This window comes from Mya arenaria, chromosome 1 (genome assembly GCF_026914265.1).
Source record: "Mya arenaria isolate MELC-2E11 chromosome 1, ASM2691426v1".
NCBI lineage: Eukaryota > Metazoa > Mollusca > Bivalvia > Myida > Myidae > Mya > Mya arenaria.
The window spans coordinates 25,419,296-25,442,030 of record NC_069122.1 but is presented as its reverse complement, the minus strand read 5'-3'; the positions used below and the strand labels follow the sequence as shown (position 1 = coordinate 25,442,030).

The 22,735-nt window shown below is 33.9% G+C and overlaps 1 protein-coding gene across 1 annotated transcript in view; it reads right to left on the bottom strand.

Annotated features, from left to right (window-relative positions):
• LOC128233610 (putative sodium-coupled neutral amino acid transporter 11) overlaps positions 1–22,735 on the bottom strand; it is a 52,838-nt gene that overhangs the window by 5,404 nt on the left and 24,699 nt on the right. Inside the window, exons 5-8 of the mRNA XM_052947369.1 lie at positions 13,730–13,805; positions 9,711–9,779; positions 7,689–7,795; positions 2,612–2,691 (exon numbers count right to left, since the gene is read on the bottom strand). Of these exons, the coding sequence (XP_052803329.1) occupies positions 2,612–2,691; positions 7,689–7,795; positions 9,711–9,779; positions 13,730–13,805 (332 nt within the window). The remainder of the gene's footprint in view (positions 1–2,611; positions 2,692–7,688; positions 7,796–9,710; positions 9,780–13,729; positions 13,806–22,735) is intronic.

Sequence of the window (22,735 nt, the reverse complement as noted above, 5' to 3'; positions counted from 1 at the left end):
AGCCTTATACAAACAAGAAATACTGAGATACTTACCTGTTATGTATGAATGTGGCCAGCCTTATACAAACAAGAAATACTGAGATACTTACCTGTTATGTGTGAATGTAGCCAGCCTTATACAAACAAGAAATACTGAGATACTTACATGTTATGTGTGAATGTTGCCAGCCTTATACAAACAAGAAACACTGAGATACTTAAATGTTATGTATGAATGTGGCCAGCCTTATACAAACAAGAAATACTGAGATACTTACATGTTATGTATGAATGTGGCCAGCCTTACACAAACAAGAAATACTGAGATACTTACATGTTATGTATGAATGTGGCCAGCCTTATACAAACAAGAAATACTGAGATACTTAAATGTTATGTATGAATGTGGCCAGCCTTACACAAACAAGAAATACTGAGATACTTACATGTTATGTATGAATGTGGCCAGCCTTACACAAACAAGAAATACTGAGCTACTTACCTGTTATGTGTGATTGTGGCCAGCCTTATACAAACAAGAAATACTGAGATACTTACATGTTATGTATGAATGTGGCCAGCCGTATACAAACAAGAAATACTGAGATACTTACATGTTATGTGTGATTGTGGCCAGCCTTATACAAACAAGAAATACTGAGATACTTACATGTTATGTGTGATTGTGGCCAGCCTTATACAAACAAGAAATACTGAGATACTTACCTGTTATGTGTGATTGTGGCCAGCCTTATACAAACAAGAAATACTGAGATACTTAAATGTTATGTATGAATGTGGCCAGCCTTACACAAACAAGAAATACTGAGATACTTACATGTTATGTATGAATGTGGCCAGCCTTATACAAACAAGAAATACTGAGATACTTACATGTTATGTGTGATTGTGGCCAGCCTTATACAAACAAGAAATACTGAGCTACTTACCTGTTATGTGTGAATGTTGCCAGCCTTATACAAACAAGAAATACTGAGATACTTACCTGTTAGGTGTAAATGTGGCCAGCCTTATACAAACAAGAAATACTGAGATACTTACATGTTATGTGTGAATGTGGCCAGCCTTATACAAACAAGAAATACTGAGCTACTTACCTGTTATGTGTGAATGTGGCAAGCCTTATACAAACAAGAAATACTGAGCTACTTACCTGTTATGTGTGAATGTAGCCAGCCTTATACAAACAAGAAATACTGAGCTACTTACCTGTTATGTGTGAATGTGGCCAGCCTTATACAAACAAGAAATACTGAGCTACTTACCTGTTATGTGTGAATGTAGCCAGCCTTATACAAACAAGAAATACTGAGATACTTACATGTTATGTGTGAATGTGGCAAGCCTTATACAAACAAGAAATACTGAGCTACTTACCTGTTATGTGTGAATGTGGCCAGCCTTATACAAACAAGAAATACTGAGCTACTTACCTGTTATGTGTGAATGTAGCCAGCCTTATACAAACAAGAAATACTGAGATACTTACATGTTATGTGTGAATGTGGCAAGCCTTATACAAACAAGAAATACTGAGCTACTTACCTGTTATGTGTGAATGTAGCCAGCCTTATACAAACAAGAAATACTGAGATACTTACATGTTATGTATGAATGTGGCCAGCCTTATACAAACAAGAAATACTGAGATACTTACCTGTTATGCATGAATGTGGCCAGCCTTATACAAACAAGAAATACTGAGCTACTTACCTGTTATGTGTGAATGTGGCCAGCCTTATACAAACAAGAAATACTGAGCTACTTACCTGTTATGTGTGAATGTAGCCAGCCTTATACAAACAAGAAATACTGAGATACTTACATGTTATGTATGAATGTGGCCAGCCTTATACAAACAAGAAATACTGAGATACTTACATGTTATGTATGAATGTGGCCAGCCTTATACAAACAAGAAATACTGAGATACTTACATGTTATGTATGAATGTGGCCAGCCTTATACAAACAAGAAATACTGAGCTACTTACCTGTTATGTGTGAATGTGGCCAGCCTTATACAAACAAGAAATACTGAGATACTTACATGTTATGTATGAATGTGGCCAGCCTTATACAAACAAGAAATACTGAGCTACTTACCTGTTATGTGTGAATGTGGCCAGCCTTATACAAACAAGAAATACTGAGATACTTACCTGTTAGGTGTAAATGTGGCCAGCCTTATACAAACAAGAAATACTGAGCTACTTACCTGTTAGGTGTAAATGTGGCCAGCCTTATACAAACAAGAAATACTGAGCTACTTACCTGTTAGGTGTAAATGTGGCCAGCCTTATACAAACAAGAAATACTGAGATACTTACCTGTTAGGTGTGAATGTGGCCAGCCTTATACAAACAAGAAATACTGAGATACTTACCTGTTAGGTGTAAATGTGGCCAGCCTTATACAAACAAGAAATACTGAGATACTTACCTGTTAGGTGTAAATGTGGCCAGCCTAATACAAACAAGAAATACTGAGATACTTACCTGTTAGGTGGAAATGTGGCCAGCCTAATACAAACAAGAAATACTGAGATACTTAAATGTTATGTATGATTGTAGCCAGCCTTACACAAACAAGAAATACTGAGATACTTACATATTATGTGTGATTGTAGCCAGCCTTATACACATAAACACAAGTATAACTGCCACCATAACCAGGGATAAAAAGGCCCACTGGAAATACATTTTAAACTCCTTAGTATATATATAAAAAAACTCAGCCAGTTATAATGACCGCATTTGTATACATAGAGAAACATCACAGTGGAGAATCCACATGACTTATTGGTCAAGTGCACGGCAAAAATGTAACCAAAGGTCTCGATTCAGGTAGGTTTTTTCTATTCTAAGTTTTAAGTTCTCTTAAATTCTGTTTTAAGATATCTTTCTTAATACTGGGATTTTTGTCATATACTTAAGACCATAAACCCCGCAATAAAAAGCACATTCCAAGGTTATATAGAACTTTCGTGAAAATCCTGAACTTTTTCTGAAAATCTTGACCAACTGATTTCTTGGAGTTGAAAATTTAGGCAAAGTACACACTTCCTGATAAATATATTACTAAAATTGGGGTTTGCCGTAGGTAATTCATACAATAATCATATTTTCAGCATTTTGTAGGTTTCAGGGCCTATGGTTTTATTTCTTATAGTTATTTCAAAGAGAAACATGAGCAAAACCAAAATTGATAAAGGGCACAGACATTTCAGATTTGATAAAGTACACGGATGTTTTCCAACCTTCAGAGCATATTCTTATAATTTCACTGACGGGTGCTAAAGTGCTTTTTCCATATATATATATATATATATATATATATATATATATATATATATATATATATATATATATATATATATATATATATATATATTACTACTCTTTAAAACAGACACATTGTAATGGAGTGTCAATTAAAGAATGAATGCGTTTTAACATTCAGACTGACGGAGTAAGACTAAGTGCTCTTTATTGCGGGGTTTATGGTCTTTATATAACAAAAATTCTCCCAGTATTAAGAGTTATCTTTAAAAAACCTTCCTGAATCGAGACCTGTTCTTTACATTTTTTGCCGTGCACTTGACCAATAAGTCACACGGGTTCTCCATCTTAGACATACCTATTCACTTTAATTTGACAATAATTCAATACAGAGAGACATATCTTACTAAGCTTAGCTATATTCTATACAGAGAGATAAACATTACTATGTTTGACTATAATCTATACAGAGAAATATGCCTTACTATCTTTGGCTATATGTATATACTGAAAGACATACCTTGCAAAAGTTAGCTATATTCTTTACCGAGAGACATAGTCCTTACTAAGCTATTTTAGTTATAATCTATACAGAGAAATATACCTTACTAAGTTTGGCCATATGTATATTATTATATAACTGAAAGACATACCTTACAAAAGTTAGCTATATTCTAGATATACCGAGAGACATACCTCACTAAGCTTAGCTATAATCTATACAGAGAAATATACCTTACTATGATTGGCTATATGTATATACTGAAAGACATACCTTACAAAAGTTAGCTATATTCTATCCTGAGAGGCTTCCCTTACTACATATGGCTATATTTCAAAGCAGAGAGACACGTACTACTTCCTTAGTTTGGCTACCTTTCTACATACAGAGTCATACCTTACTAACATTGGCAATATTTTTACATATCAAGTGATACTTTACTACGTTTGACTTATTTTTTACCTTTAGAGTCATTCCTTACTAAGTTTTGCTACATATCTATATTAATATATAACTACATACAAAATTATACCTTACTATATTTTGCTACATATCTATATTAATATATAACTACATACATCGCCCTACCTTACCAAGTTTGGCGACATTTCTATATTAATGTATAACTACATACATCGCCCTACCTTACCAAATTTGGCCACATTTCTATATTAATATATAACTACATACATCACCCTACCTTACCAAGTTTGGCCACATTTCTATATCAATATATAACTACATACATTGTCATACCTTACCAAGTTTGGCCACATTTCTATATTAATATATAACTACATACATCACCCTACCTTACTAAGTTTGGCTACATTTCTATATTAATATATAACTACATACATCGCCCTACCTTACCAAGTTTGGCCACATTTCTATATTAATATATAACTACATACATCGCCCTACCTTACCAAGTTTGGCCACATTTCTATATCAATATATAACTACATACATCGCCCTACCTTACCAAGTTTGGCCACATTTCTATATTAATATATAACTACATACATCGCCCTACCTTACCAAGTTTGGCCACATTTCTATATCAATATATAACTACATACATCGCCCTACCTTACCAAGTTTGGCCACATTTCTATATCAATATATAACTACATACATCGCCCTACCTTACCAAGTTTGGCCACATTTCTATATTAATATATAACTACATACATCGCCCTACCTTACCAAGTTTGGCCACATTTCTATATCAATATATAACTACATACATCGCCCTACCTTACCAAGTTTGGCCACATTTCTATATCAATATATAACTACATACATCGCCCTACCTTACCAAGTTTGGCCACAAGTTTGGCGACATTTCTATATCAATATATAACTACATACATCACCCTACCTTACCAAGTTTGGCGACATTTCTATATTAATATATAACTACATACATCGCCCTACCTTACCAAGTTTGGCGACATTTCTATATTAATATATAACTACATACATCGCCCTACCTTACCAAGTTTGGACACATTTCTATATTAATATATAACTACATACATCGTCATACCTTTCTAAGTTTGGCTACATTTCTATATTAATATATAACTACATACATCGTCATACCTTACTAAGTTTGGCTACATTTCTATATCAATATATAACTACATACATTGTCATACCTTTCTAAGTTTGGCTACATTTCTATATTTATATATAACTACATACATCGTCATACCTGACTAAGTTTGGCCACATTTCTATATTAATATATAACTACATACATCGTCATACCTTACTAAGTTTGGCCACATTTCTATATTAATATATAACTACATACATCGTCATACCTTTCTAAGTTTGGCGACATTTCTATATTAATATATAACTACATACATCGTCATACCTTACTAAGTTTGGCTACATTTCTATATTAATATATAACTACATACATCGTCATACCTTACTAAGTTTGGCTACATTTCTATATCAATATATAACTACATACATCGTCATATCTTACTAAGTTTGGCTACATTTCTATATCAATATATAACTACATACATCGTCATACCTTACTAAGTTTGGCTACATTTCTATATTAATATATAACTACATACATCGTCATACCTTACTAAGTTTGGCTACATTTCTATATTAATATATAACTACATACATCGTCATACCTTACTAAGTTTGGCTACATTTCTATATCAATATATAACTACATACATCGTCATACCTTACTAAGTTTGGCTACATTTCTATATTAATATATAACTACATACATTGTCATACCTGACTAAGTTTGGCCACATTTCTATATTAATATATAACTACATACATCGTCATACCTGACTAAGTTTGGCTACATTTCTATATTAATATATAACTACATACATCGTCATACCTTACTAAGTTTGGCTACATTTCTATATCAATATATAACTACATACATCGCCCTACCTTACCAAGTTTGGCCACATTTCTATATTAATATATAACTACATACATCGCCCTACCTTACCAAGTTTGGCCACATTTCTATATTAATATATAACTACATACATCGTCATACCTTACCAAGTTTGGCCACATTTCTATATTAATATATAACTACATACATCGCCCTACCTTACCAAGTTTGGCCACATTTCTATATTAATATATAACTACATACATCGCCCTACCTTACCAAGTTTGGCCACATTTCTATATTAATATATAACTACATACATCGCCCTACCTTACCAAGTTTGGCGACATTTCTATATTAATATATAACTACATACATCGTCATACCTGACTAAGTTTGGCCACATTTCTATATTAATATATAACTACATACATCGTCATACCTGACTAAGTTTGGCCACATTGTCATACCTTTCTAAGTTTGGCTACATTTCTATATTTATATATAACTACATACATCGTCATACCTGACTAAGTTTGGCCACATTTCTATATTAATATATAACTACATACATCGTCATACCTTACTAAGTTTGGCCACATTTCTATATTAATATATAACTACATACATCGTCATACCTTACTAAGTTTGGCTACATTTCTATATTAATATATAACTACATACATCGTCATACCTTACTAAGTTTGGCTACATTTCTATATCAATATATAACTACATACATCGCCCTACCTTACCAAGTTTGGCCACATTTCTATATTAATATATAACTACATACATCGCCCTACCTTACCAAGTTTGGCCACATTTCTATATTAATATATAACTACATACATCGCCCTACCTTACCAAGTTTGGCGACATTTCTATATTAATATATAACTACATACATCGTCATACCTGACTAAGTTTGGCCACATTTCTATATTAATATATAACTACATACATCGTCATACCTGACTAAGTTTGGCCACATTGTCATACCTTTCTAAGTTTGGCTACATTTCTATATTTATATATAACTACATACATCGTCATACCTGACTAAGTTTGGCCACATTTCTATATTAATATATAACTACATACATCGTCATACCTTACTAAGTTTGGCCACATTTCTATATTAATATATAACTACATACATCGTCATACCTTACTAAGTTTGGCCACATTTCTATATTAATATATAACTACATACATCGTCATACCTTACTAAGTTTGGCTACATTTCTATATCAATATATAACTACATACATCGTCATACCTTACTAAGTTTGGCCACATTTCTATATTAATATATAACTACATACATCGTCATACCTTACTAAGTTTGGCTACATTTCTATATTAATATATAACTACATACATCGTCATACCTTACTAAGTTTGGCTACATTTCTATATCAATATATAACTACATACATCGTCATACCTTACTAAGTTTGGCTACATTTCTATATTAATATATAACTACATACATCGTCATACCTTACTAAGTTTGGCTATATCTCTATACAGAGAAAGTGGTAGAGTAAACAGCAGTGTCATCAGGAAGATGATGAACTGTCGACTTCCAAGCACCGTGTTAGCTATATCTAAAAATGTATAAAACAAATCCTGTACTTATGACATGTACATTATGGTGAGCTGGTGACAACTTTTGAAAAGAAGAATACTTAACTCATTTTTTAACTAGTAAACATTATCCTCTTTCGTTGTATGAGTTGAAGTTTTTAATTAACGTAGTACTTGGATTTTTTGAAGCAATAACACATTTCTCATGTGCCATTTTACTAACAAAATTATATCTGAAAGTATCATGCAAAACATAAGAAAATGGTTGATTTCGCTAGAAACCATTTTCCTTCACCAGTTATGTACAGTAAAAGTGTGGCAACTCGAACGAGGGATAACTAAAAAAAACTGCCAATTGGTCAAGATCATGGCTATTAAGTCCAGAACCTTTTCCCTTCTATTTTCATATTACATATACAGTTAAACTGTGACTGCTCAAGGAAGCCGGGGCCTGGGCTAAAACCAGGAGTGATCCGATGTTTCGAATAACCCAAGTTTCCATTTTAGTTATAAACTGTTTTACAATATATTTTCAAAGTACCGATTGTTCACTTCGGTACCGTATGTATTGCGCTTGTTGAAATCGCTTTTATGTTCAAAGGCTGTTGAACATGTTTACTTCGGTACCGTATGTATTGCATTGTGGAAATCGCTCTTGTGTTCAAAGGCTGTTGTACATGTTTACTTCGGTACCGTACGTATTGCGTTGTGGAAATCGCTCTTATGTTCAAAGGCTGTTGTACATGTTTACTTCGGTACCGTATGTATTGTGTTGTGGAAATCGCTCTTATGTTCAAAGGCTGTTGTACATGTTTACTTCGGTACCGTATGTATTGCGTTGTGGAAATCGCTCTTATGTTCAAAGGCTGTTGTACATGTTTACTTCCGTACGGTATGTATTGCGATGTGGAAATCGCTCTTATGTTTAAAGGCTATTGTACATGTTTACTTCCGTACGGTATGTATTGCGATGTGGAAATCGCTCTTATGTTCAAAGGCTGTTGAATACTAAATGTGAAAATGTAAAAGAACGACCCAATAAACAGTGACAAAAAGGCGAAAGTTTATTTTCAAAAAAAAGCACATTTTCTAATCAAGCAACATTAGAATATGAAAGTGCATAATTTATAATGGCATTTTTCAAGTTTAAGTTTCGTAAAATCAAGGATGGCTAATTGGCATATTTTGTCTGTCTCACGGAACAATGGAATAAGTACAAGAACACATTTTCTTCAGCTAATAGTTGAAATGTTATAACATGGTATCATAGTTAGTATGCGTCTGTTAGTAAAATAAATTGTACCCTCCAGCTTGTGCAATTTTGTGCAAACAAAATAGAACATCAATTCATTTCCATATGGAAATGTCCAAATCAAAAACAAAAAAGCCTTTAAAGCAGGAAAGAAAGCAGAATCAGACATCAGAAATAAGGACATACATCAGATCTCTAACATTGAAACCAGTAAAGACCCCTTCAACCATTTATTTCCCTTGATAAATAATATGCTTTATGAATAATTTGATTACATTATGATATAGATAATTACATGTATACATCTTATCTTAATTCCGCCTTACCAAGACCGTCTGTCATCATTATAATGACAAAATAGTTTTAGTAAACTTACTAGAACATGATATTGTAGTTAGTGGTATTAAACATTTGAAAAATTTGTATACAGCAAAATCACTTGCAACAGCTAGTAATTCTTGGACTCATCAAAAACTACCTTTAAACTTCATCATCATCAAGGAAGTTATAATCATGGTGGGTGTTTTCATTATCATCAATTGTTGAATGATTCATTTTATATGCTGTCAAAAGTATCAAGTGATAATTATTCAGCAGTTCAACAAAGATTCAAGAAATGTATACAAAAAGGTTTCAGTGGTATATCTTTATATCATTATTGCCCTAGAAATGGTTATACTTACGTTCTCCACCAAGACGAACAATGATTTTGGTTACTGTATCTCCTATTATCACATTGTAGCTCACCATAGCTGGAAGATAAAGAAAGAAATACAAAAAATGTTTTAATATTAACCTGAGTGCTGAAGAGTGAAGCCAACGATTGCCTGTTTTTGTTTTTTTCAGTCCAACAGGGGTCATAACTCAATAATTATTAAAGCTAGAGGTATGGACCTTGCTATACATATGGGCAGGGATAAGGCTTTTTGCCTGACTACAATGTTGACACTGGTCAAGGTCATGACAACACCTCAACATTTTATCATCCAAAAAACAATGGTGGCATATAACTGCCGTATGATAAACGTGAATTGTTTCCTGTAAACCACTTAATTTTCGTGATAATTATCTAGCTATCTAGTTTATATTCGCGAAACATTTTCTGATAAATATCATAAGACAAAAACTGGCTTGAAAATACCTAGAACTGCCACCTGTTACCTTTTTTAAACTGTACACAAGAGTCATAGGTGTGTAACCATTAGACTACTGTATCTATAGATGGGAATACAAGAGTCATAGGTGTGTAACCTTTAGACTACTGTATCTATAGATGGGAATACAAGAGTCATAGGTGTGTAACCATTAGACTACTGTATCTATAGATGGTAATACAAGAGTCATAGGTGTGTAACCATTAGACTACTGTATCTATAGATGGGAATACAAGAGTCATAGGTGTGTAACCATTAGACTACTGTATCTATAGATGGGAATACAAGAGTCATAGGTGTGTAACCATTAGACTACTGTATCTATAGATGGGAATACAAGAGTCATAGGTGTGTAACCATTAGACTACTGTATCTATAGATGGGAATACAAGAGTCATAGGTGTGTAACCATTAGACTACTGTATCTATAGATGGGAATACAAGAGTCATAGGTGTGTAACCATTAGACTACTGTATCTATAGATGGTAATACAAGAGTCATAGGTGTGTAACCATTAGACTACTGTATCTATAGATGGGAATACAAGAGTCATAGGTGTGTAACCATTAGACTACTGTATCTATAGATGGGAATACAAGAGTCATAGGTGTGTAACCATTAGACTACTGTATCTATAGATGGGAATACAAGAGTCATAGGTGTGTAACCATTAGACTACTGTATCTATAGATGGGAATACAATAGTCATAGGTGTGTAACCATTAGACTACTGTATCTATAGATGGGAATACAATAGTCATAGGTGTGTAACCATTAGACTACTGTATCTATAGATGGGAATACAATAGTCATAGGTGTGTAATCATTAGACTACTGTATCTATATATGGAAATACAAGAGTCATAGGTGTGTAACCATTAGACTAGTGTATCTATAGATGGGAATACAAGAGTCATAGGTGTGTAACCATTAGACTACTGTATCTATAGATGGGAATACAATAGTCATAGGTGTGTAACCATTAGACTAGTGTATCTATATATGGAAATACAAGAGTCATAGGTGTGTAACCATTAGACTAGTGTATCTATAGATGGGAATACAAGAGTCATAGGTGTGTAACCATTAGACTACTGTATCTATAGATGGGAATACAAGAGTCATAGGTGTGTAACCTTTAGACTACTGTATCTATAGATGGAAATACAAGAGTCATAGGTGTGTAACCATTAGACTACTGTATCTATAGATGGGAATACAAGAGTCATAGGTGTGTAATCATTAGACTACTGTATCTATAGATGGAAATACAGACTACTGTATCTATAGATGGAAATACAAGAGTCATAGGTGTGTAACCATTAGACTACTGTATCTATAGATGGGAATACAAGAGTCATAGGTGTGTAATCATTAGACTACTGTATCTATAGATGGAAATACAAGAGTCATAGGTGTGTAATCATTAGACTACTGTATCTATAGATGGAAATACAAGAGTCATAGGTGTGTAACCATTAGACTACTGTATCTATAGATGGAAATACAAGAGTCATAGGTGTGTAACCATTAGACTACTGTATCTATAGATGGGAATACAAGAGTCATAGGTGTTTAACCATTAGACTACTGTATCTATAGATGGTAATACAAGAGTCATAGGTGTGTAACCTTTAGACTACTGTATCTATAGATGGGAATACAAGAGTCATAGGTGTGACCCTTAGACTACTGTATCTATAGATGGAAATACAAGAGTCATAGGTGGGTAACCATTTGACTACTGTATCTATAGATGGGAATACAAGAGTCATAGGTGTGTAACCATTAGACTACTGTATCTATAGATGGGAATACAAGAGTCATAGGTGTGTAATCATTAGACTACTGTATCTATAGATGGGAATACAAGAGTCATAGGTGTGTAACCATTAGACTACTGTATCTATAGATGGTAAAACAAGAGTCATTGGTGTGTAACCATTAGACTACTGTATCTATTGATGGGAATACAAGAGTCATAGGTCTGTAACCCTTAGACTACTGTATCTATAGATGGGAATACAAGCGTCATAGGTGTGTAACCCTTAGACTACTGTATCTATAGATGGGAATACAAAAGTCATAGGTGTGTAACCATTAGACTACTGTATCTATAGATGGGAATACAAGAGTCATAGGTGTGTAACCATTAGACTACTGTATCTATAGATGGGAATACAAGAGTCATAGGTGTGTGACCCTTAAACTACTGTATCTATAGATGGGAATACAAGAGTCATAGGTGTGTAACCATTAGACTACTGTATCTATAGATGGGAATACAAGAGTCATAGGTGTGTGACCATTAGACTACCATATCTATAAATGGGAATACAAGAGTCATAGGTGTGTGCCTCTTAGACTACTGTACCTATAAATGGGTATACAAGAGTCATTTTACCACTGTACCTATAAATGGGTATAAAATAGTCATTTTACCACTGTACAGTCGAACCTCGTTATGTCGACTTTTTCGGGACCTAGTGAAAAAAGTCGAGATAACGAAAAATCGACTCATCCGAATTACAAAAAATATCACCAATCCTGACACGTTTGAGTTTGATTGTCCGATGTTTGCATCCACAATTGAACGGTCTTGTTAAATATTTTCGTCGTGAAAACAGCAAACTTATTATTGGAAAATGAAGTGAAACAAAAGAAGAATTATTTGTGTCAAATGTATTTCATTTACGTTTATGGATCACACAAAACACATATAAAACCACAATTGCATACATTTGTACATTGTAAGATTTTATACCGGGTCCTTCTCTGAATTGGTCGACCAGAGCAGTGGAACTAACATTTGACTCTTTAATAAAATACATAAACAAACAACTTTAATTATTCGCACTTACCAATTACATTTTTGCATCCCCCAATTATGACATTTTGTTATATTGACACGCACGGTATTTTGCGACATGCCGCAAACCGTCATGAATATTTTCACACCTACGGTTCGATCTACAGTTCGACATAAAGAACACAGGAAATGTGTGAAATTCGACCACTGGGACTGAAAAACGAGGTTGACATAGCGAAAAAGTCGAGATAAAAAAATCGACACAAACAGATTTATTTTATATAGAATAAGAAGGAATAAATTCAGGACCGGAAAAAAAAGTCGACATAACCGGAAAGTCGACTTATCCGACGTCGACATAGCAAGGTTCGACTGTACCTATAAATGGGTATACAAGAGTGATTTTACCACTGTACCTATAAATGGGTATACAATAGCACTGTACCTATAAATGGGTATACAATAGCACTGTACCTATAAATGGGTATACAATAGTTGTTTTACCATTGTTCCTATAAATGGGTAGACAACTCATTTTACCACTTTACCTATAAATGGGTATAAAAGAGTGATTTTACCACTGTACCTATAAATGGGTATACAAGAGTGATTTTACCACTGTACCTATAAATGGGTATACAAGAGTGATTTTACCACTGTACCTATAAATGGGTTTACAAGAGTGATTTTACCACTGTACCTATAAATTGGTATACAACAGTCATTTTACCACTGTACCTATAAATGGATATGCAAATTGTAGAAATGTAAGCAGATAAAAACCAGGACGACCGCAGGCTACTAGCATCACATCCTGAAAACAGAAATGTAATTCTTGTAAAGAAATATTGAAAAGGAGAATAGAAACCCACACAAACTGTAGCCCTGTTTTAAAGATACCATAATGGTTTCTCCCGGTAGTGCAACATTTATCACAATAGTTTCTAACCAAGGAGCGCTGTGTTTGATTCCCCTTCTGTCTGTACCAATGTGAGTTTGGTTGGTTGTCACCACAAGCTGGTTACTTCAGTTTCCCCCACAGTGTAAGTAACATTTTGCCAATGAGTATGAAATCACTGATGTGTCTAATGCTAAAATAATCTGATTGAAATCCTGCAAAATAATCAATTTCAACCAAATACAACTTCAGTAAGCAAACATTAAAAAGAAAAGTCTAGAGCATAACCGTTTTGGCCAAAAATATGTTGTCTTTTATCAGTAATGCAAAGCAAGTATTATTGTGTAAAGATTTCTTTTCCTCATTTACTGTGAGTCATGCACATTATAGGTGACACATGTTCCAATGAATTTGTAAATACTTGTAAAACATGGCATCTAATAAAGTAATGCTCATGAATTAGTCAATATGTTAGCAACAGATGAATAGATCAAAGAGAAACATGATATCAAATAACAAAGCATATTTACAACTATATATATATATGAGATTTGACATTGTGCTTTTAAATTATCCAATCCAATTCCTATTTGAGGCAGCAAATTATAGTAAAATATTTGCTACAGCATGATTTATTTGTTGAGTACATAAATAATAATTTAAACTGAGAAAAGCAGAAATAGATCTTAATGTAAGCTAGAAAATTGTGTCCAATTACTAAAGAGATGCCCCCTCTCTCCACCTTTGTTACAAGAGCAAGTTCCATTATTCTGCCCACAGTCTATGAATGTTCACATTGAAATAACCTGTTGCACAACTCCTGTTGCACAACTCCACATGTTGATGAAAACCATTCCAGTAAAGTTGGATGATGTATACATACATACCAGATTTGATCACTATTGCTCAGTTTGAACTAAAGATAGTGGATGCATAAAAGTTTCAATCTATTTTACTATTAGCTACCTTGACCTTGACTTCAGGTGCACAACATCACATGCAGAACTATATGTTAGTGAAGGTTTATGACTCTAACTCAAATATGTTTTAGGTTAGTTTACACACATACTTTTTTATTTATCCCAGGTCTACATATTTCAGAATTGCATGGATAAAAAATAGAAACCTTGGTGAGCAAGTTTTTCTTTGCAGGTGGACGGTCTAGTATTCCTACAAAACAAGAAGGCCAAGATGGCCCTATATCACTCACTGGATTGGACAAAGGGTTATAAAGTTATTGATCAGACAACATACTGGATGCCGAAGGCTCAAACGCTCGTCCATAAAAAAACAATAACTCTTACAATATTTAAGTTGGATTTATATACCTTTTCACAAAAGAGCGCATTGTTTCTGTGTTCATGAAGTTTGAAGTTGATATCTTCAATATTAATAAAAATATTAAAATAATTATAAAAGAAAACAAGAGGCCCAAAAGGGCCTATGCTCTACTGGCATGGCTCTTGTGGTCATTTTCAATCCAGAGCATGTATGTTTGAGAAATAGGCAACAACTATATAGTTCACTTTTAGTGTTTGGGTTAGCTGAAAATGCTGCACGTTCAACATCTGAGGACAGAAAGTGTTGTAAGTAGATTAGTTGCATGAACTATTTTAATATGTGCCAAGTAAAGGTAATCTGAGGGTAAAAAATATTTGCTTTCAAAACTGTACTCATTGTCAAAATTTCATTTCTGTAGCTTTAAAAATAAAAAAGTCGGTCAAAGTCAAGGACATCCAAGGACAACATTAATGCTTGTTTGCAAAACTGTTCACATGGTCAAAATTTCATTACTGTAGCTTTAAAAATTAATAAGAAAGTCAAAAGGGGTGGGGCAGCTTTTGCCAAAGGGGCATTATTTCAAATGTTTTCAATTGCATCATAAGATGCTCCACAACAAATATCAAAGGTATGGGCCTTGTGGTTTGAAACAAGAAGATTTTGAAAATATTTCTTAAATAAGTATCTAGGAAAATAGTGACACCCAGGCAGTGCCAGTTTTGACCCAAGGGGCATAATTTGAACAACCATGGTAGTGGACCACTAAATAAAGCCTTGTTCAAAATAGCAAGGATTTGCATAGTGGTTTCAGACAAAAAGGTTTTTAACATTTCCCAATTTAAGGGGGGGGGGGGAGTCTGTCCCTTACAAAGGAAAGTGAACTCTTCCCTGGGCCTCCGCCAACGTCGCCGAGGTCGTTTGCATCTGCCGCACTGGTCCCTTGCGGGACAATCTCTGTGGGGGGGCGGGGGCAGAAATGACCCCAGGGGCATAATTTGAACAAACCTACACAAGCAATTGTGACTATACATATAAACTTGGCTAAAAATAGACTTCGCTCATGTAGACTTGGCTAAAATTAGACTTAGCTTAAAATAGCATTTTTTATACTTTCAAGACCCATAATCCAGGCATGCATGGGCAGATCTAACTGGTTTTCAAAAGGAACCGGGTTCTAATAGATATCTAAATACTGTACAAGTTTCATCGAGATACAATCAAAACTGAAGACTGTATCATGTTCACAAGCAATTGTTTACAGACAAACTGATTTTTTAATACTTTCAAGGCCCATAATCTTGGCATGCATGGTCGGATCTGACTGGTTTTCGAAAAGAACCCAACTCTAATGGATATCTAAATACTGTACAAGTTTCATCGAGATCAAAAATGAAGACTGTATCGTGTTCACAACCAATTGTTTACAGACGCACGGACGCACGAACGCATGGACGCACGGATGCACATACTATGTACACATTACCATCGCATAAGCTCTTCTGGCCTTTGGTCAGTAGAGCTAAAAAAGGAAAAAACAGGATTTTTTTTTTATAAAAACGTCACCTAAGAAACAATTCTTTGAAAATATTTTGAAATTGGTCCAATGGTTTCTGAAGAAGATTTTCAAAGTTTTCCATAAAGACATAATTACAGTGAAAACTAGCCCCGCTGCTCGTGGCTATGTTTTTTACGAATCAACATGGGGTGGAGCAAATTAATACATAGTCGCCTAAGGAACATTTTTGTGAAATTATTTTGAAAATTGGGCCAATAGTTTCTGGAGACTTTTTTCAAAATTTCCCATCTAGACATAAAGTGGTAACTAGCCCCGCCCCTGCAACCATGGTTTTTATGAATCATTATGGTGTGAAGGCATTTGAGGGTCAACTTAGGAACACTATTGTGAAACTATTTTATAATCAGAGCAGCAGATTCCGAGGAGAAGATTGTCCATATATACATAAGTATAGTGAAAAGTAATCCCGCCCCCTGGCAGCCATGTTCTTTTTACGAATTAACATATGGGTGAAGAAATTCGATAGAGGGTCACCTAAAGGGATAATTTCTGTTATTTTTTTTTTTAAATCAGACCGGCTGATTCTGAGGAGAAGATTTTCAAACTTTTTCATATAGACATATATAGTGATAAGTAGCCCCGCCCACTGGCAGCCATGTTTTTTATGAATAAACATGAGGAGGAGGATTTGTTAGAGGTTCATTTAAGGAGCATTTTCCATTAAATTATGTTGAAATTGGGCCAGAGGTTTGTGAGAAGAAGATTTTCAAAAAGATTCCTTTCAGCTGCAATGGCAACTTCTGCATGGAGTTCTGCATGGAACCATTTTTAATGAAGGATTCTGGAAAATGATCACACAAGGGAGATTTCTGTAAAGATTGGTTTAAATTGTCCCAGTGGTTAGGGAGGAGAATTTGTTTGAAGAGAAATGTTGATGAAGGACGGTGAACGGACGGCGGACACAATCTCACAATCACAATCTCACACTGAGCACTTTGTACTAAAATGGCTAAAAATGGGTGCAAGTGGGTGACTTTACGTATAAAATTACAAAACTCTTTTTCCATTTTATTTAAAAACAGGAGTGGGTGAAGGCAAAATCAAGTTTTCATATATAATTTAAGAATGATGATCATCACTTTCATCTCCCTCTAAATGTAAGTTTAAAGAAATACCAGACAGAGTAATTGTTTCAGTCTTCCAGAAGTTGGCAGAGACATGTAATAACATAACTAAAATTTCACCAGATCTTGCTGTGTGTTAGTTGGATATCGACCTCATCAGCCTTTCTGCATAGCAAAGACCTATAAACTGGTTAAATAAAACACCTTGAACACTCCGCGCTCACTGGGTCACATGAATCCGATGCACAGGTCTTTCCTATGCAGAAAGACCATGTAATTGGCTAATATCCTAAACATAACACTAAATTCCATTCTCTAAATGACTAATTCTAATTATGTCACCTCAGCAAAGTAAAACCAAAAAGTACAACTTTACATACTCAGTTTAACAATTTCCTCTTAAGTGGCATGACTATATAGAGATAAGGGTGACACAAGATTCCATGCCTTATTAATGCAATTTTCTGACAAAGTCAAGGGCCATAATTCAACTCTTACTTGATACAGCTACACCTTATAAATCAGGTGCATAACTCTACATGCTGCTTTAGGATTATGTAACGTCTCATGACTCTGGCTCACATTCTCTTGGAGATATGCATGACACAAGATTGCTTGCTCTATATGCCATATTTTCACAAAGTCAAGGTTCATAACTCTGCAGTTATTGGGCGAAGCAACACACAACCCCAATTTGCACGACTTCACTTTTGACTTTTGGTCAACACTCCTGTATGGTTTTGTGACTTGGTAACTGGCTTATGGACCATAACTCTGTAATTACTGGATGCAACCACACAAAAAAAAACAGGTCCAAGATTCATACATGCCATATCCCCACGGCGGGGGAAAAATCCCCCGGAATTTCGATCCATCCCCCGGTCTCCTGGTGGGAGGTAAAAATCCAACGGAATTTAAAAAAAAAACAAAAAAACATTTATTTTTTTTTACAGATTTTACATCAGGCAATAATGACAAAGTGAAACCACAGCATGTGAGTGAAACTGAAGGAAACCTTAACAACAAGTGATCAATTGTCACGTAACGGAGTTACGTATAAAACACTTTAAAGTAATAACAAAAAATCAAAAGTAGACTTCAAAGTTTATTTGGAACGAAGTTCTGTGGCTGTTACGTCACACGAGTGTTTTGGTTGCCGTGACGCAGCATAAAGGCCAATGCTGATGAACATGGGAACGCGAACGCAGAGTACTGACGACTATTGGATCACATTTGAAATGAAGAAGAAAAAGGTACATGATGACAACTGCGGTTTGAGTGACTATGGACATTGCAGCGTGACCAGGCCACGGGACAAAAGTTAGTGACGTTTTATTACTTTGTATTTCTTGCCTAGATATGACATGTGTCGCTATAATTTTGGGATATTTAAAGGGGCAAAATTTTATATAAGTTTTTGATAATAAATGCAATCAGAGCAAAGCTGTTCTTTTGAAGGAGACCCTTAGCAATCTAATTTCTGACTAAACAACGTTTCACAATATTAAGTACGATAAAAACATTGGATTTGAATAAGAATAAACTAAAGAATGAGTACTTAAGGTAACAAAGTTAAAAATATTGAGAAATTCAACAACAACAAAAAAAAGTAAAACAGGTGTAAAAAAACAAAACGTTGTTAAATGCAAATGAAGAGCTTGTCATGTATTGAACTAAATCATTTAAATACGTTATTCAATAACTAATATGAAAAAGAAAACTAAGTCATTTAAGGACATTAATTGAATAATTAACATGGAAAGAAATGTAAATAAAAGAAGTCTGAGTAAACTAATTTAGCAGGTCTAACATTAATAAAAGTTGCATAAATACAAAAAAATAATGACTTATACTCAGGGTTTAGTGCAAACACTGAAGATAATACAAAATGTGATGTTTTTATGTCGAAGAAGGAGAAAAATGGCAGGTTTTATTACTTCAGTTGTCATGTAACTGTAAGTAATTGTCAAACACATCAGATAGGTAAATAAATTCAATGTTACCTGTAATTAACTTGACATTAATGATATGAAATCATTAAAATTAAGTAAGGTTATAGTCATGTAAATAATTGTAGTATTTTGTCAATGTATCATTTTATATAATATTGAGTAAATTGGTGATGGTTTTAAAGTTGTAAAAATCATATAAATAAATCATTGTTTGGATCATAGTAAGGTCTGAGAGAGAAAGCGTGCAAAACGAAAGTAATTTCTTAGATGTCATTATATAAAGTGTATCGCCTGAATACGGCAAGTAATTTTCAATTTCGAAATCACTAATTAAATTGTTTGTTAGGTAGTAAGTAATCTAATTAAATTATTTAAGTAACTCACAGATTAGTTTGGTAAAACTAATGAATCAATTATAAAGTTGTAAGTTATCAGATGATAAGCATGACGGTAACATGTTAAGCTAGAGTTTAGCTTTCTTATAACTATGAAGATGTACAAAGTTGTACAAAGATAAACAAAGATAGTGGTCAAGAAAGACCAGGTTTCTTAAAAGTGATTGGAGATGATATGTTCAAGATATTGAATTTCAACAAAATTGTTGGACTCCTGTGAAGTCACTTGTAAAACTGATTATTAGGGTGTGAGTTATTAATAACTTAATTGAATCACTTACGTATTAGTTTTCTTAAAATAATGGAATAATTATGAAATTAAAAGTTGTCAAATGATAAACATACCGAATCTTCAATCTGGGTCTAAATAACTGTGTTAGATATCTGCTGATAAGTAGGACAGAACGGAATTAATGCACATGTTGAATGAAAGGGTGTTTTAGTGTGGTAAAGGTAACATATAAGCTTTGTAAAATATTGCATAAAAAGAAAATGTGTTCTGAATATTAAGATCAAAATGCTGTTCATGAAAATAAAACGTTAACAGAAAACTTAGGACAAACATTCATTAAATCTAACATACAAAACACTTACACGCAGATACAGAAATTAATTATAAATGGGGCCACTTTCAAAATATAAGCCTGCTTGAAAATATTAAGTTCATGGTAATAGCAACACCTATGTCAATGAAAAGTTTTAGAAGTACAGGTAATATGTCACGTGATACGAACAGTCAATGTCAACATACTTCTTCAGCTGATATCGAGATAATATACCTAGTGGCGATATTGTGTTAAGTGGTCATCGGTGTTTCATAAAGGATCGAACTATATTCTGGTATTGCGTATGTGATGTGCTAACCGATTGGTTACACTTCGGAATATCCAGAGGAGCTAAGCACACATTCTCGTATGACCTGTGCTCGGCTTGACGTCACATGATCAAGTCTTTAGGACCGTGATGATTCCTGTGTGATGGACAACACCAACTTGAGATCGTTAGTATCTTCAATAACATGAACACTTGCACACATCTATATAAGTACACTTCAAGAATTAGCAGTCGTATAATGGCAGAACATTTCGAGTCGGTGGGGACATTCTACAATCAAACAACCCCTTGGCTATAAACTCTACAGCTACAACAACACGGCAGCAGCAACAACAACAACAATGATTCCCTGTCTTCAGAATGATAACATGAAAAGCAGGGCTACATAAAACATTGACTAAATACCAAATTTGACAACAGTACTGTCAGTGTTAATTACTTGGACTCAATCTGCAGTGCTATTTTCTAATTGTTAACTATGTTTATTAATTACCTGAGGGCTAATTACCAATTAGTCTATATTATGTCAGAAATTTTGACAAATATGGTGTCAGTTTACTTTCTATTGCTTACGAAAAGAAAATCTTGCATTAAAAAGGGACGTATCTACGTATCTATACAATTTGATCATCATTGTTTGAGATTTAGGCACAGATTTTCTTTTGCATATTTTTTTTTGTCGGAATTACTTTTTTTTAATTTACCCGATTTTATTTATCTATTCAATTATAACTATTGTTTGGGGTTGCCGCAAAGATTTTCTTAAAAATCTTGATAAAAAAGGGACGAATGTCACGTAACAGAGTTACATATAAAACACTTTAAAGTAATAACAAAATATCAAAAGTAGACTTCAAAGTTTATTTGGAACGTAAAAAAAATATTTCATCATAATTATCAAAGATAGATTTGTATGTAAATTGCCTAGACCTAGCTGTTGACAGATCGTGATAGCCGCTGGCTATTAGTCCAATTAGCTTGACAGTTCATGACTGTAAAAAGACGTTCTTTGTATGTAACCAGAAATTAAATGGGTGGTTGATAGGCACGCCTGTCAAGAGCTAGGAGTATATATGAAAGCATGTTGGAAAGATAGTTAGAGAGGGGTTAGGCAAGGCAAGGAAAGCGGCCTTGGGTCCTTAATGGACGGCAGTTAGGATGCGGGATTACCTTAAATGTCATGCTGTATTTAGAACTTATTATTATACTAAGAAAGAACGTGGAACTATAAAGAACTGACATTCGAACGGTTGTTGTTTAATAACATAAAGACTTCCAACAAGTTAAGTGAACAGTAGCATTACGTGACACAATTAATTTGAAGAAATGATCAAATGCAAAGAAATATTACTATTTTGAAAAAGGAAGAAATTAATAATATTCAGTCCATTCTCTTAGTGTCTGAACGTCATCATAGCTGATAGTATTAAGCAGAGTTTTTTAAAAGACTTTGGAGGAAGGTAAATTTAATTTACAGTATAACAGTATGACATGACAATGTATCATAAGAATTTGATAAATCATGACATAAGATAATTCTGTATAATGAAAAAGTTAGAGGTTTTCATAGCAAAATATATATGTGAATACATTTTTTCGTTCTTGCGTTTAAAAATACTTTGAAATTTCGCCGACTTAAACCTGCTAAAAAAATCCCCCTGATTACTACCAAAATCAACCTAAATTTCAACCTTTCTGAACAAATCCCCCTGAATGGTCTCCAGAAAATATGGCATGTATGAAA